The 12,773-nt window shown below is 49.8% G+C and overlaps 4 protein-coding genes across 4 annotated transcripts; all 4 read right to left on the bottom strand.

Annotated features, from left to right (window-relative positions):
* Positions 1–682: 682 nt before the first annotated feature.
* On the bottom strand, positions 683–1,216 carry STEHIDRAFT_33180 (uncharacterized protein; the record flags this gene model as incomplete). Its single annotated transcript, XM_007311497.1, has 2 exons — positions 683–954; positions 1,021–1,216. Coding segments are annotated over 2 exons (468 nt in total), but the record flags the coding sequence as incomplete, so codon positions are not given.
* A 4,334-nt stretch (positions 1,217–5,550) lies between these two features.
* STEHIDRAFT_163816 (uncharacterized protein) lies at positions 5,551–5,865 on the bottom strand (the record flags this gene model as incomplete). Its single annotated transcript, XM_007311534.1, has 1 exon — positions 5,551–5,865. One exon carries the CDS (start codon positions 5,863–5,865, stop codon positions 5,551–5,553), a length of 315 nt encoding a protein of 104 aa, XP_007311596.1.
* Positions 5,866–7,110: 1,245 nt separating this feature from the next.
* STEHIDRAFT_31202 (uncharacterized protein) lies at positions 7,111–7,639 on the bottom strand (the record flags this gene model as incomplete). The annotated part of the gene is made up of 2 exons (XM_007311496.1): positions 7,111–7,364; positions 7,417–7,639. Coding segments are annotated over 2 exons (477 nt in total), but the record flags the coding sequence as incomplete, so codon positions are not given.
* Positions 7,640–9,346: 1,707 nt separating this feature from the next.
* Positions 9,347–10,129, bottom strand: STEHIDRAFT_150993 (uncharacterized protein). Its single transcript, XM_007311533.1, has 3 exons — positions 9,943–10,129; positions 9,500–9,881; positions 9,347–9,439 (listed from the first exon to the last, which is right to left on the bottom strand). The coding sequence occupies exons 1-3, from the start codon at positions 10,099–10,101 to the stop codon at positions 9,405–9,407; spliced, it is 576 nt and encodes a 191-aa protein (XP_007311595.1). The 5' UTR covers positions 10,102–10,129; the 3' UTR covers positions 9,347–9,404.
* Positions 10,130–12,773: the final 2,644 nt, after the last annotated feature.

Here is a 12,773-nt window from a genome sequence, read left to right as displayed (position 1 = left end):
CCAAGTGCAGCATCCTCAACGCATGCATCTCAACCCTCATATCAGCCATCTGCCGCCTCACATCTTCAACACCACTCTGACCGCTTGTGGTCGTCGTCCGCCTGGAAGAGCCCGAGGACGTCCCGCCCGCGCGCCCCGGAATTCTGTCAGACATAGCACGAACGGGGTTAATACGCCCGGTTCGATGACTGGGACCTCGAGTTCTCCCTTGTCGGCGTTCTTCGACTGGGGTGGCGGACGAGGTGGTGGTCGAGTCAGGCACAGAAGCACGGTGACGCGCTCGTGGATTCCAGGTGATGAACGGCTCGATGAATGCGGGTCCTTTCTCAACTGTTGAAGGATGGGGAGTGGCGGTAAGGCGCTGCGCAGTGAGTCTTCTTCGCCGAAGATAGAACACAAGGAGAGCGATGGAGACTATTGCACCGCCGACGCCACCGATGATAGCGCCTATGGTAGCACCATTCGAATGGGGCTTCGAGCTACTGGTCGGATCGAGTAGAGATGTGGGAGATGAGGAGGCTGAGTTAGAGAGGGTTGAGCTTCCTGTGGTAGAAGCGCTTGAAGATTGTGGGGCCGAAGATGGCTGATCGTTCAGAGCGGTGTCAAAACTGGGGGCAACGACAATGTCAACACTGGTGGTAAAGAACCTCGAGTGCAGTACAAGGCCTTAAAAAGCGTACGTGTAGATCGCATAATCAAACAATAATAGTGAATCAGGCGTATTCCCAGCCGACGTGATAGAGAGCGTATGCTGGCCGTTCGGTGACTCCGGGAGGACTGGGATGGATGAATTAGAGTAGACGGTGACATTATATTGATAGTCCGGACTGGAGGTCGCAGTGTGATTGAACTGCCCGACAGGCTCGCCGTCAAGTATGAAGGAGAGGGAGGTATTCGAAGTGACTTCGGACCCGATACTATTGGCGAGTATGAAGTAAACATACACCGCGACTCCTGCGACATCGCAATACACGCTTTGTCAGTTTGGTACAGTCGAACGAGAAGTACTGCTGTGCGCACCTTTGAATGTAAGGTTCACTGTCCTCTCAGGATCCGGGTCTTCTGGATGATGTGTCGCATCGTGCCATGATCCTTTGAATGCTTGAGACGCATTCGGCTGAGCTGAACATCCAGGACAGTTCTGTCCCACTGACCACCCATTGCTACTATAAACGGGCAATGCGCGTGTCTCGATATCGCCGTATGTGTCGTCAATTGTGACATTAGTCTGGTCGGCCCGAGCGAAAGATGTTATAAAGCATAGATAACACCAGGCGAGAAGTGAGAAAGAACTCAGACAAAGCATTGCGCGGCCAGGTCAACTGGTGGAGGGAGATGGTGAGAGGCTACCTGGCCTTCCTGTTACCGTCATCTTCGACGAAGCTCCATTCGAAGAGAAGTGATCTGATGCTTAGAAACCAGACGAGATGCCTATGAGAGCGATTGCTGTCCTTGGCGCCCTGATTAGCCTGGAAAGGAAGAGACCCAGGAAGCGATGATAGCAAGACCAGTGAGTTTAGATATCACTGGCTGGCGCAGAACTGTTGAGCAAAGTAACAAGTCGAGTACCAAGCCAAATATTATATACAATAGAGATGAAGATATTCTCGAGGTGGGTACGGAGGTACTCGGTGCCTCTTTCCGCACACAGATGTGGTTGTGCAGCAAAGAGATGGTATCATTTCGCCCCCGAATGCTTGGAGAAGATAGTATACGCTCTCTGGATTCCGCGCTTAAAGTTCTCATGATCTCAAGATCGTCCCATACATGACACTTTGGTCATGATTACTGAAGGACAGTGATCATGATTGAGCGATGCTGATTTGATGAAGAGACATGCACGAGCTACGCAGCCAACGCAGAGGCCTGATGACTAGATACTTAAAAGGTGGCGCAAAACGTACCATTTAATGTTCAGGCGCCGCGGTCGTTATGAAAAGCTGGTAGAGTGTTTAGTTTACTACAGACACGATGGGCAAGATAAAAGTTTAGCGTCTAGGCAGTGAGGGTAACGGCTTGGTAACGGCCCAACGTCTAGGGAATCTTTGCACAGTATGATGCCTAGAAAGAGAGGAAGCAGGAACACCAGATAGAGACACTCGTAGGATCACCCGTTGTCGCGATGTTCAAACCATGAAATGTATAGCAGAGCCCGAGAGACTTCACATGATGGGTCACAGTTTACCTTGCTTACAAGGTCCTTCGCACCGCCGTAATTATGACGTCGGGCTCCCGTTTCAACAAGTACAAACAGCTTACGTACACTTTTTGTCTCGTGCCCTGTCCGTTTGGCCTCTCCTGCTCAGAAACTAACCATCGAACGCGTGTTCAATTCTTCTTCTGTCCGACTCTCTTCAAAGACCTCTCCTGATTGTCAGTATGCGACACTGTTGCTGGTTAATCTACCTCGTGCCGCTCTTCACGTCGCTATGTTCACTTTGCGTTTCGCAGGGCACCGAATACTTCACTCGTACAACATCATCGCTCGCACTCCCTTGCCTCGCGCCGTCGCTGCTACAACACTGGTCATCACATTGCCCACCACTGCTTTCTGTTTCTGTTCAATTCCTCCAATCGATCATCTTCGTCTAGAACTGGTGTTACGTGTGCTTGCAGAAATAGGTTGTCGTCGAAGTCTCTCAGAAAACGAACTGTGACCCTTCCTGTGCTCCTCGATAGTGCGACATAGAGATTGAACAACGATAGCCTGCATCTCCGAGTCAGAGGAGTTCGGATGTCCACTGTGACATAGAGAATGGTTTGCCTCTGTGCTCAGTAGTCTGTGAAAGCGTACGCAGCGGTCATCGGGATTCGGAAACTGTCGCCGCACCACCCTCCTCGTGCGCCACCCTCCTCGTCTGCATCTTACGATTGACCCGTGTAAGTATCTCGAATGTTCGTGACAGAGGCTCGATCGGCAGCATGTGCCGTTCTTGGTATGTACCGCTCGTGGTCTTCTTCATACCGCCATGACATTGATACTGGACATATAAAGGGAGTCTGTTTGTACGGGAATGTAGGGATGATGGGTGTTCTCGTCCCTCCCGCTCCTCGAGGAGTCGCCAAGGAAGAGGCTCCTGAGGAAGGACGACGATCCATTCCCTCCTCTCAAGGCCACACACGTAGCTTAGGTCGGTTTGGGATGTGTGTCCATGAGTTGTTTTTGGTTGTTGCTCAGGATATGGTTTGCCTCCGTTCGATGTCAATCAGACCGGTTGTCCTTTATTAGGAATTTCAAGTTGTGCAGCCGCGGAGAGTCCTCGTGGATCCTTCTATTAATGCTGTATATATTTGTTGTATTATGACAGTCTGCATGTTCTTTTCCTGGTGTGTTTCTGGCATTTGAGGACATCGGCAAAATCGCACAACTCTAGCGGACTCTTCCGGATTGCTTCCGACTCACCGGTCCTGTCGATCACCCCACGCTCGTACTACCTCCTGCAACCACTGACGACGCTATGGGCATCATAGCAGCCTCTTCCGGCCAGCAGAAGCTCTCGCAGCTTCGGAGGCAAAGCGCAGGTAAGGAAATGTTCTGTCAGTGTCAAAGTCCGCACTTCCGAGGAGGCGCCTGCTAAAAATAAAGTGTTCGTCCTCCGACGTTTGCCCCTGTCCTCGAGCCTCCCTTTGCCCTCTCCCTCTCTTCTCCTCTTCACCTCCCACATTCACGAGTACTCCCTCCCTCGAGCTCAACGCGATGACGTCAGAGAATGACAACAACATGGTCCGTGCGCCGGTGTGCTCGAGCGACGTACATAAAGTCGCCGGCCTTCTATCCTCTCGTCTCCTCCCTCCCCTCCTCCTTGTTCCCTCCCCTCATCCCCCGTTCCTCCCTCCCCTCATCCCCTCCCCCCATTCCCCCTTCCCTCTCCCACGTTCCCCACTCTCCCCCCATTCTTCCCTCTCTCGCCCTCCTCTCCTTCGCCCTCCTCCTTCCCTTGTTCCCTCTTGCTCCACCGTTTACGCCCTAATTTCTTCAGCCTCCACCTTCGCTCTCATGCCGTCTTTCTTTCTGTTCGCCGGTCGCCTATACAGTGGGAGCAACAACGGCTTCCGTCACTCGATCGTTGAATAGAGTTATCGAATGGGAGGCTCGTACCGTACGTGTTCTATATTTACTGGTAATAACAGGAGTCACCACACCCGACCCATTCCCGCCCTCTTGCTCCCCCCACCTGTTTTTCTTCCTTCATCCCTACCAGTTACTCCTACCGATATTTAACTCCCCCATACTTGAAATTCTGCCAGTTGCTCCTCACTCTAGTTGCTGCTTATCGAGGAGGATCCGCAGTCGTCTCGCCTTCGATTGCAGAAATCACTGTCGGTACGCCGTCTTCATTTTCTATCGGTCTTGTGTCGTCCGTTGAGGGTTTGCGAGGGAACACGAGGTGCGTCCCATGTTCTATAGCGCATATACTCACATGCTCACTTAGTTTCTCGCAGATCACTTTATGTCTATAGTGTTCTTGAAATAGGTCGGTGCGAAAGGTACGTCTGCACATTGCTAATATGGTCACCTTCGGGATACTTATTGTTCAAATTTCATAGCATATATCGCCATTTCGAGGGGGATACTTCTACGGACTCCCAGAGAGTATGTCGTTGGGTTGTCGGTGCGCAAGGGTTTTCTATGGCACAGTCTGGAGATTTATCGTAGCGGCTGCATGTACATGGCACCCATGTATCTACCGGGGCCTTTGTCAAATGTTATATTCATTTTTCTCAAACGAGCGCGCATCTTTCAAAATACAAGCCCGAATAAGTAGGCCCGAATCCCCTGGTACAGAACCTCTCGCACAATAACCCCATTCTCGCGTTTCAAGCTACTCTCGCGATTTTGAACAACCGTCAACAGCGATATGAGGGTATCGCAGAAATATCGTATTCAAGGGCCTATTTTGGCTCTTACTAGTCCTTCCGGCCTCTCGCGTGCGCCCGTGCGAGCCTTGCAATTTGGCCGATGCGAGATGGAACACATTCGCTTACTTGGGCCTCTTCAATGAGACGAGATAGCGCGTTGCCACACATGCACCAAGAAGGCCGAGCACCGCTCAAACGAAACTTGTATTGTGAACTGCCTCGTAAAAAAATAGAAATCGTGCCATCCTCCCCTCCAAGCGAGGTTGCTGCAGACGAAGTCTGCGCTCCCCCAGTGAGAGTTCTGAATCGGAAGACGGTAAGCAGTGCCATTCACCACTGCGGCGTTCGCCGAGTGGCACTGCAATTGTACTTACCAAATTCAAAGGACCGTCGAAGGACCGTCTGCTTACTTCGACTCCGTCGACTCATTCTGCTTCAGAGCAGAAGACTGGGGTGTGGTCACTACTAGATACGGTGGGAATCTCGGGCTTGGAACAAGCAATCTGCTCCATAACTTCAACCTACGTACTCAATCTTGATTCTTATCAAATACATTTTTCCTACTACCAAAATTATGCATCCAGAGACGTGAGCGCGACATATGATGAGCATCAGACGAAACGGCACATAATAGGAAGTCATAACCCAAAAATTAGACGGATTCAGACGGAACAAAGCCCTGAGCCACTACTACTCCTCCTCCTCATAGTACTCCGGCGGCGGTTCATCATCGTTATCATCGGCACCCGTCTCGTCTCTCCTCCCCATTGCCAACTCTGCCATCAGCTGTCTCGCCCTCAACGCATCCATCTCAACCCTTATATCAGTGATTTGACGGCGTATTTCCTCCGCAGTGCCAGTATGGCTCCCTGGAGCTCTCCCCACAAGCCGCTCGTCGGACATTTCATTGACTGTATGGCCCCTGCGACGTCGTCGACTATCAGGTTGGATGACGCTGGAAGTTGTGGTTCCGTCGTCTTCTGGCTTGGCATCGCGTTGACGCATTCGTGACGGCCAAGTTCTGGTTGTGAGACTCTCTATCTAACCCAATTGTGACTATTTAGTCGGCCCAAATCTTAGATCCCCCTCGACTGTTCGTCGACTACGAACCGACTATTGGCTGACTATGGATCGACTAGAGCACTAACGACCTGACTATGAACTGCGGCTATTCAGTTCAACTAACAAAATGACTTCCCCTCTGACTACTCGTATTGACTCTTCTGATTGACTTTTGCGCTTGACTACGCCACTCTTGTCTGGCAATCAACTCTTACAGTAATTCAGTGATATGTTGATGATGGCTGTTTGTCTTGACTTGTCGCGTTGCAACTGTCCTACGTACTTCACTATGCCACTCAGTTCTGCTCGTTTGATACCTCTTTTCCTTCCCGAAACCCCATAAACCTCATACATCTAACTCATATGCTATGTACTTTCCGGTACCTTCAACGCGATAAATATACATTTTAGACACTTTATCGAACATAGTGGCACAGCTACTGCGACGACTAAATTCACGATTATGAGGCTCTACAATATCGGATGACTTCCCGTAGACAACATAAGTAATATGTTTATTCGACACGATCACTGCTTGGCAAGGCTCAGGAATGAAGGTCATAGCTCAATGGTTGGCTGGCACATCCATCTCCAAGTGTTGCCTAGCGTCAATCGCGTTGAATCAATGCAGAACAAGCATACATTTTCCCTACGGCAAGACATTCTGTACCAGTCAAACGAGAAGACTTGAGTATCTGGGAGAGCAATTAGTCAGGTGGATCTAAGAAAAATACCGACTAAATAGTCGCGAATAACTTAGATAGAAAATCCCTACGGCTCCCAAGTTAAGAAGGGCTCTACGAAACCAGGTTCGTCTTCGAGTGCTACGCCTTCAGCAGTAGCCATGCAGCGTAGTGTGCGTGTTCGCCGAATACAGATCGCGAGCAGAGCGATGAATACGAGGGCACCGCCTATTCCGCCGCAGATCGCACCTATCAGGGTCCCTCTCGAATGCGGTTGTGGATTGCTGTCGGGACTGGTTGCAGGGGAGGACGGGGTGGAAGAGGAGGATGAGACGGCTGTATTCGAGGTCGTCGAGGTACCAGCAGTACTGACACCACCGGAGGGTTGGGAGCTGGGCGGTGGAGGCTGATCATTTATCGCTGGGTCAAAGCTGTGGATGATTGCTCGATCAGAATTCATAGTGAATATTAGAAGTTTGTGACACATATTTATGAAGACGCACGTGTACATTGCCCAGTCAAATAACATCAGAGATGCAGGTGTGTTCCCCGCCGACTCCATTGAGAGTGTATGCTGGGCACCCGGAATACTCGTATTAGAGTACACGGTAACGTTGTAATCGTAGTCCGGGCTTGATGTTTTATTGTGGCTGAACTGGCCGACATATTCATCGTCGAGGTAGAACGACAAGTAAGTGTCCGAAGCGGTCTCGGCATTGATGTTATTCCCAAGGATAAAATAGACCCAGACGGCAGTCCCTAGTAAGTCGTGAGTTCTAATAAGTTATGTTCAAAAAAATGATGGGCAGACCTTTGAAGGTCAGGTTTATTGCTTTCGAATCCAAGTCTTCTGGATTGTGCGTAGCATCATGCCATGTCCCACCGAACGTCAGATTAGGGTTTGGTTGAGCGTGACAACCATCGCATGGTCCTTGTGCCCAGCCATCGGAAGGAGTGTATGCGGCCTTTTCGTGAGTTATAATGTCACCGTAAGTGTCATCAATCGTGACATTGGTAAGGTCCCCCCGAACGAATGGTAGATAGGAAAAAACGAGGAGAAAAATGCTAGTAGGTAGACCGTGCTTCATTGCTGGTATATTGGGGGAGACGTGAGCAGATAAAAGGGATCCACCTCGTCTTCCGGTAACCGTCTCACTTGAGAGCTGATTTTGAGCGAAACGAATCTGATATCTCGAGACAAGAAGGGGTACCTGTCAAAGAGTGCCGTCCTTTTCACCCCGATCAGTTCGGAGCACATGAAGCTCTGTGAACGACGATGAATGGGCTTTTCTTCTTCGAGGTCCTCTAAATCTCCATACTCGTCATTGTGCCCAGCGTTACCGCGAAGATGAACATGATCTACCGACATCCGTTTGATGAAGTCGTAACCGGACGGCGCATTCTCTGTCTGGTTTAGGAAAGGGATGAAATGTGGCGTACAAATGCAGTATTCCCTGTTGTGGGACCACTATATTCGACGTACACGATATGTTTTCTATGGGCAGAATGGAGATCATCAGTCGTGATCACAGGAGAGGCTCAACTGGGAATATACCACCGCCACTCTTCCTGGTCAGTTATACGGATTGACGGTACGAATGGTGGTAAAATTCTCCATAGGTTTCCATCCAGGAGAGTTCCGAGTTCCGAGGGCGTCGAAGGATATCAAGTTCAGGGACCAGAGAAGGATCCAGTCAGCGCCGCCCAAGGCGTTCACCTAGCAGCATCGCGAGGCTATGAATCTGATTGAGCTCGACAGTGACTCGTGTCTAATTGAACATGCGGATGAGAAAAGTCATCGCATACAAGAAAAGAGTACGTAGCATAATGGAAGCCGTACTTCTCTTGGATCCTGTAACGTCGGGAATGTATTTCCGTTACCTCTGTTAATAGTTTTTTCTTACCTCAGGCACTTACTGCCAGGGATGACCACATTCATGAGCTAGATGTGCAGCGAAAAATCTCTTACCTCCGGCTGAGTTCCGAATTATACGATGATGAAGGCCACGATCTAGGCACTTTCTTTGGCCGAGAGTTGTACCTGGTTATGCGGGAATGAGTGAAGCATACGTAGGTAGCACTGGGTCTTACCATCCTCCGAGAAGATATCACGGCCGACGGTTGGGTTTTCGTGGAACTTAGGAAGAACGCGCTGCTCGTAAACCTGGGGGAATTCGAGCGAGATGAGTCAGGTGCGAACGAGGAATGAACAGGTAGACAAACGCACACCATGGTCGTAACTGATGAGCCGAGTACTGAAGTAGTTTTCTATAATCGGAAGAGCTTGTGAAGTCCGTTGCAATGCTCGTGTTACACGATAATCGTATCCGAGTGGTTTCCTTTGTGAAAACACTGAGATGGTCAAATTTTCTATATCTCCGCGCGATGGAATATTTGAGAACTTACCTATCTGCTTTCTATTCATCCACACTGGCCAAGTCATTTAATACGCAGAGAAAGGATGTTATTACAGTGTCGTATTCAGTTGTCCTTGACTTCCCCTCGCGGTCGAGGGAGGAAAAGCGAATACTTCAAAGCATATCGTTCTCAAGGACATCGAGGACGTGGTACCACTTTCAAAAGGGTCCAATAGTAATGAGCTTACGCATCGTTCTACCACAGGAAGAAATGGGTCGCAAGGTCCCGGCTCTCGTCCAAGTACCTTAGAGCTTCTAGGGATCTCTCACGTCTCTGACTCACACTCAAGACCACAGCTTTGGACCCGCGGAGATATCGGCTCAATGCGTTTGCGCACGCACCAATTGGTCATTCGTAAGAGCGTGAGCGTACAGAAGTACCTTACGTTTCAGTGCTAGATGGATCCGGCGCCGGTACTAGAGCAAATGTCAGGTAATTGAAGTTGAAAAATGATGTAGAAGATTCGTGACTCTCACCTGTATTGTGATCGCCTCGCGCGGCAAAGATCTTCCCACTTCTCATAGGATCGTTCGAGATACGAAAGAAATCAAGCCACCGTATGTCCTCCTTACCCACTTCCTGAGTGCTCTCTCGTTCAGCACCGGTGGGAAGACCAAGCGGTCTGATGTGCGGCCCACCGACGAGAGTATTCACGTTCTCGAGTGCACGCCAGAACCCAGCTCGATCGTGCAGAGAGTTGACGAACTGGAGATGCGCGCGGAAGGAGAAGTATAGGCCGAGAAGACCTCCCCCGGCAAGTGTAGCGATGGACGCGAGAATGTTGCGTGGTTTCGCTCGAACTGGTCTGAGCACGTCATACGCCACAAAGCCTGCCCCGCCTGCGGCTAGTCCTTTGAACTAGTGGCCGTTCAAATCAGCTACACCTTTATCCCATTGAGAATAAGCGTTAGGCACAAACGAAGTATGTTCGGTGCCCTCCAGGATAGAAGTCGACGGCAGCTTGGAAATCGTGAGGTGTGATGGTGCCCTTCTCGAGTTCTGGACGAAGAAGTCCTGCCGTCTGTTCGCTGGTTGAGAAATTTCTAGCAGTAAAAGTGAAAGGATATATGGTGGGCATAATCGATGCGGAACAAATCGTATCAACGTCGAGGATTCTGAGCAAGCTCGCGGGTGGATGCAGCCAAGCTCGCCACACATCACTGACTCGGACACGTTTCCACAGTTGAAAGTCCGATGAGGCAAAATGCGAACCGTCGCCGGGCGGGGATTGAAAAAGGACTCCACCAAATTCAACCACAATGATCGTGATTCGTCGAGACACATCCTTGTTTGAACACTGCAACTCGCCCTAGACGAACGGGATATGCTTGTCGTTGTAGAAAATCCGAACGTCCGACTTTGCTGACAAGATAAAAACGCCCGTACTTACTAGTGGACGTAGAGCATGAGGTGAGTCGTCACAGTGTTGGACTTTCTATATCTTGGGGCCAATACAGCGTAGTAGTATGGGCCGTCAAGGTCCTTCATGCCCAAGAATACGACAAGTTCATAATCGGTGTGCTCTCGTATCCGCTCTCTAGCTGCGTTTGCGATGGGTCGATGTCCCATAATCCCTCACGATATAGTGTGTGGCACCGTGGCGTTCATATCGAATCTATTCATCAAGTCCCAGTATAATTCTTCTCACTCCATCATCTTGTTATACGGTGGAGTTGGAAGCTATGCGCCTTTGTCCACAAGCCGGTACTTCAACGAAATTGATGCATGTTGAGGGCCTTGAGTCCGATTGCAGACGGGTTTTACGACCGGGGTGGTTTGAGCGGAGTAAAGAACTAATTTTACGAGGGCACGAGTGAGTTCTGAAAGAGTGCTGAGCTCCGTATTCATAATGCTGATGTCGCTTGACTGACCTCTTCTCTCTTCTTTCATATGTACATAGGAATGAATGGCGATGACGACTTGGGCGGCCTTCGACATCCCACGAGCGCAACGGACTTGGACCTTGGGCGGGGTGCAAAGGGCCTGAAGTTTATCTAGATGGAAATTCTCTTACGACGGCCGTCGGAACATGCATATGGTCGTTCGAATGGAGTGGGTCAACCCGTATGCTGCGTGTTGCTTCGTATGCTTCGTATGACGAGCTCTTTAGTCTCTACCCGAAGACAAGGCACTTGAGCGGCATTATTTCGTTCACAGGTATGCACATATCTGCATGGGCTATACTGAGCGCATCAGTCCTACTCTTGGTCCCAAAAACACCGAATCTCCACACGCCACTCTGCGAAACAAACGCACACCTTTGAGCTTGTTGAAGCTCTCGCAAAACGGAACTTGGACGGCGTAAACACTCGCAAGTACCACTCATCTTTCGAGATGGACGACAATATTAACTTGAGCATAACTTGAATAGACTGACTGACGGCAGATGCAGTAAGACTTTGTCATGCGCCCTTCACATATAGCTGTTGTTGCCCTCGCGCGCGTCCTCGTGGTCACCGGTGTCCGCAGTTTTAATGTTATCCTCGGAAAGAAGACTTCATTAGATTTGGCTTCTTGTTCGTACGAAAGAAACGGACGTCCTGTTTTATGCCCTGAGGTGTTTGATAGGAAAGGGCAGCAAATACCCATCGTGGTAATTTATACTGATCAGGTGAGCTACAGACGTTCTTTGAGTGAGCCCTGTTCGTCTTTACGGCACTTACATCGTTGCGGCGTTCTCGAACCACTACCTTTTGACAGCGAAAGCCTGGCGAAGTTTGAGCCTGTCTGTTCTCGTACTTGTGTCCAGGTGCGACTCCCACTTTGCTTCTACCTTGTGTAGACATATCATGTCTCCTCAATTTCGCTTCTGATAGCATATGGCAGCATCGGAATTCTTCAAAGCACCACCAGGGTCAACCTCAACCTATGCCCGGGGCCTGTATGGTACGTTACATATGGGCTTCTCATTCTCACGTTCAGCGTTCTCACAAGATCTTGATATGGTAGATCAACAAACGTACGAAGGCACTTTGCTTGTAGGAACACTAGTTCGCCGACTTATTCAAGGGCTCAAGACACAGTGCGGGTAGAGGTTCTGGACATACACGCCCGGTCAGCAAGACAGAAAGACTTGTCCATTTTTATAGTCAGTTTACGGAAGGAGAATACTGATTGTCTCTCTAATACACTATCTTAGGGATTATTATTCTCGTGAGTCTGCTGCCGTACTCGTCTATCTTGACGCCGATCTCAGCTCTTCTCCCAGCTATCGAAAGAATCTTCCTGGTGGATCCCACATATATTGACGGATTCCACGAAAAGAACGGATACGTCTGAAGATGACCCATCTAGTGTCCTTTGTTCGGTCGGCCATCTTTGTTCACACTGAACAAAAAAGAGGACGACTACTGAACCAGGCATCGGAGTTCGCATTCTTGATGTTTGAGGTCAACGGACCCGGCATCCTGTAACTCCGAACTACTGTCAGTAATTGTGGCGGGGACAAGCGTGACTCCAGGTACATTGACTCGATGGATGGGGAACTACCTACGTCTTCGTTATATCACGGTGAGTCCGTCAAATCTTGTCAATGCTGTCATGCAAACTACCGATGGGCATTTTGATAGGTATGCTTCGAATGGCTCATGACTGTCCAGTGCATTGCATGCATCTGCACCAGGTAAGTGCCAGAGGCACCCATAACTCGCTCGCGGATTGAATATTGAATGCCGACGTCATCCAGACATCGTGCCTATTGAATTGAATCGGCGATCACGAATTGTTGTATCGCTCGGAAGACAAGAATTT

This window comes from Stereum hirsutum, assembly GCF_000264905.1.
Source record: "Stereum hirsutum FP-91666 SS1 unplaced genomic scaffold STEHIscaffold_28, whole genome shotgun sequence".
Taxonomy (NCBI): Eukaryota; Fungi; Basidiomycota; class Agaricomycetes; order Russulales; family Stereaceae; genus Stereum; species Stereum hirsutum.
This window is presented reverse-complemented; position numbering and strand designations above follow the sequence as displayed.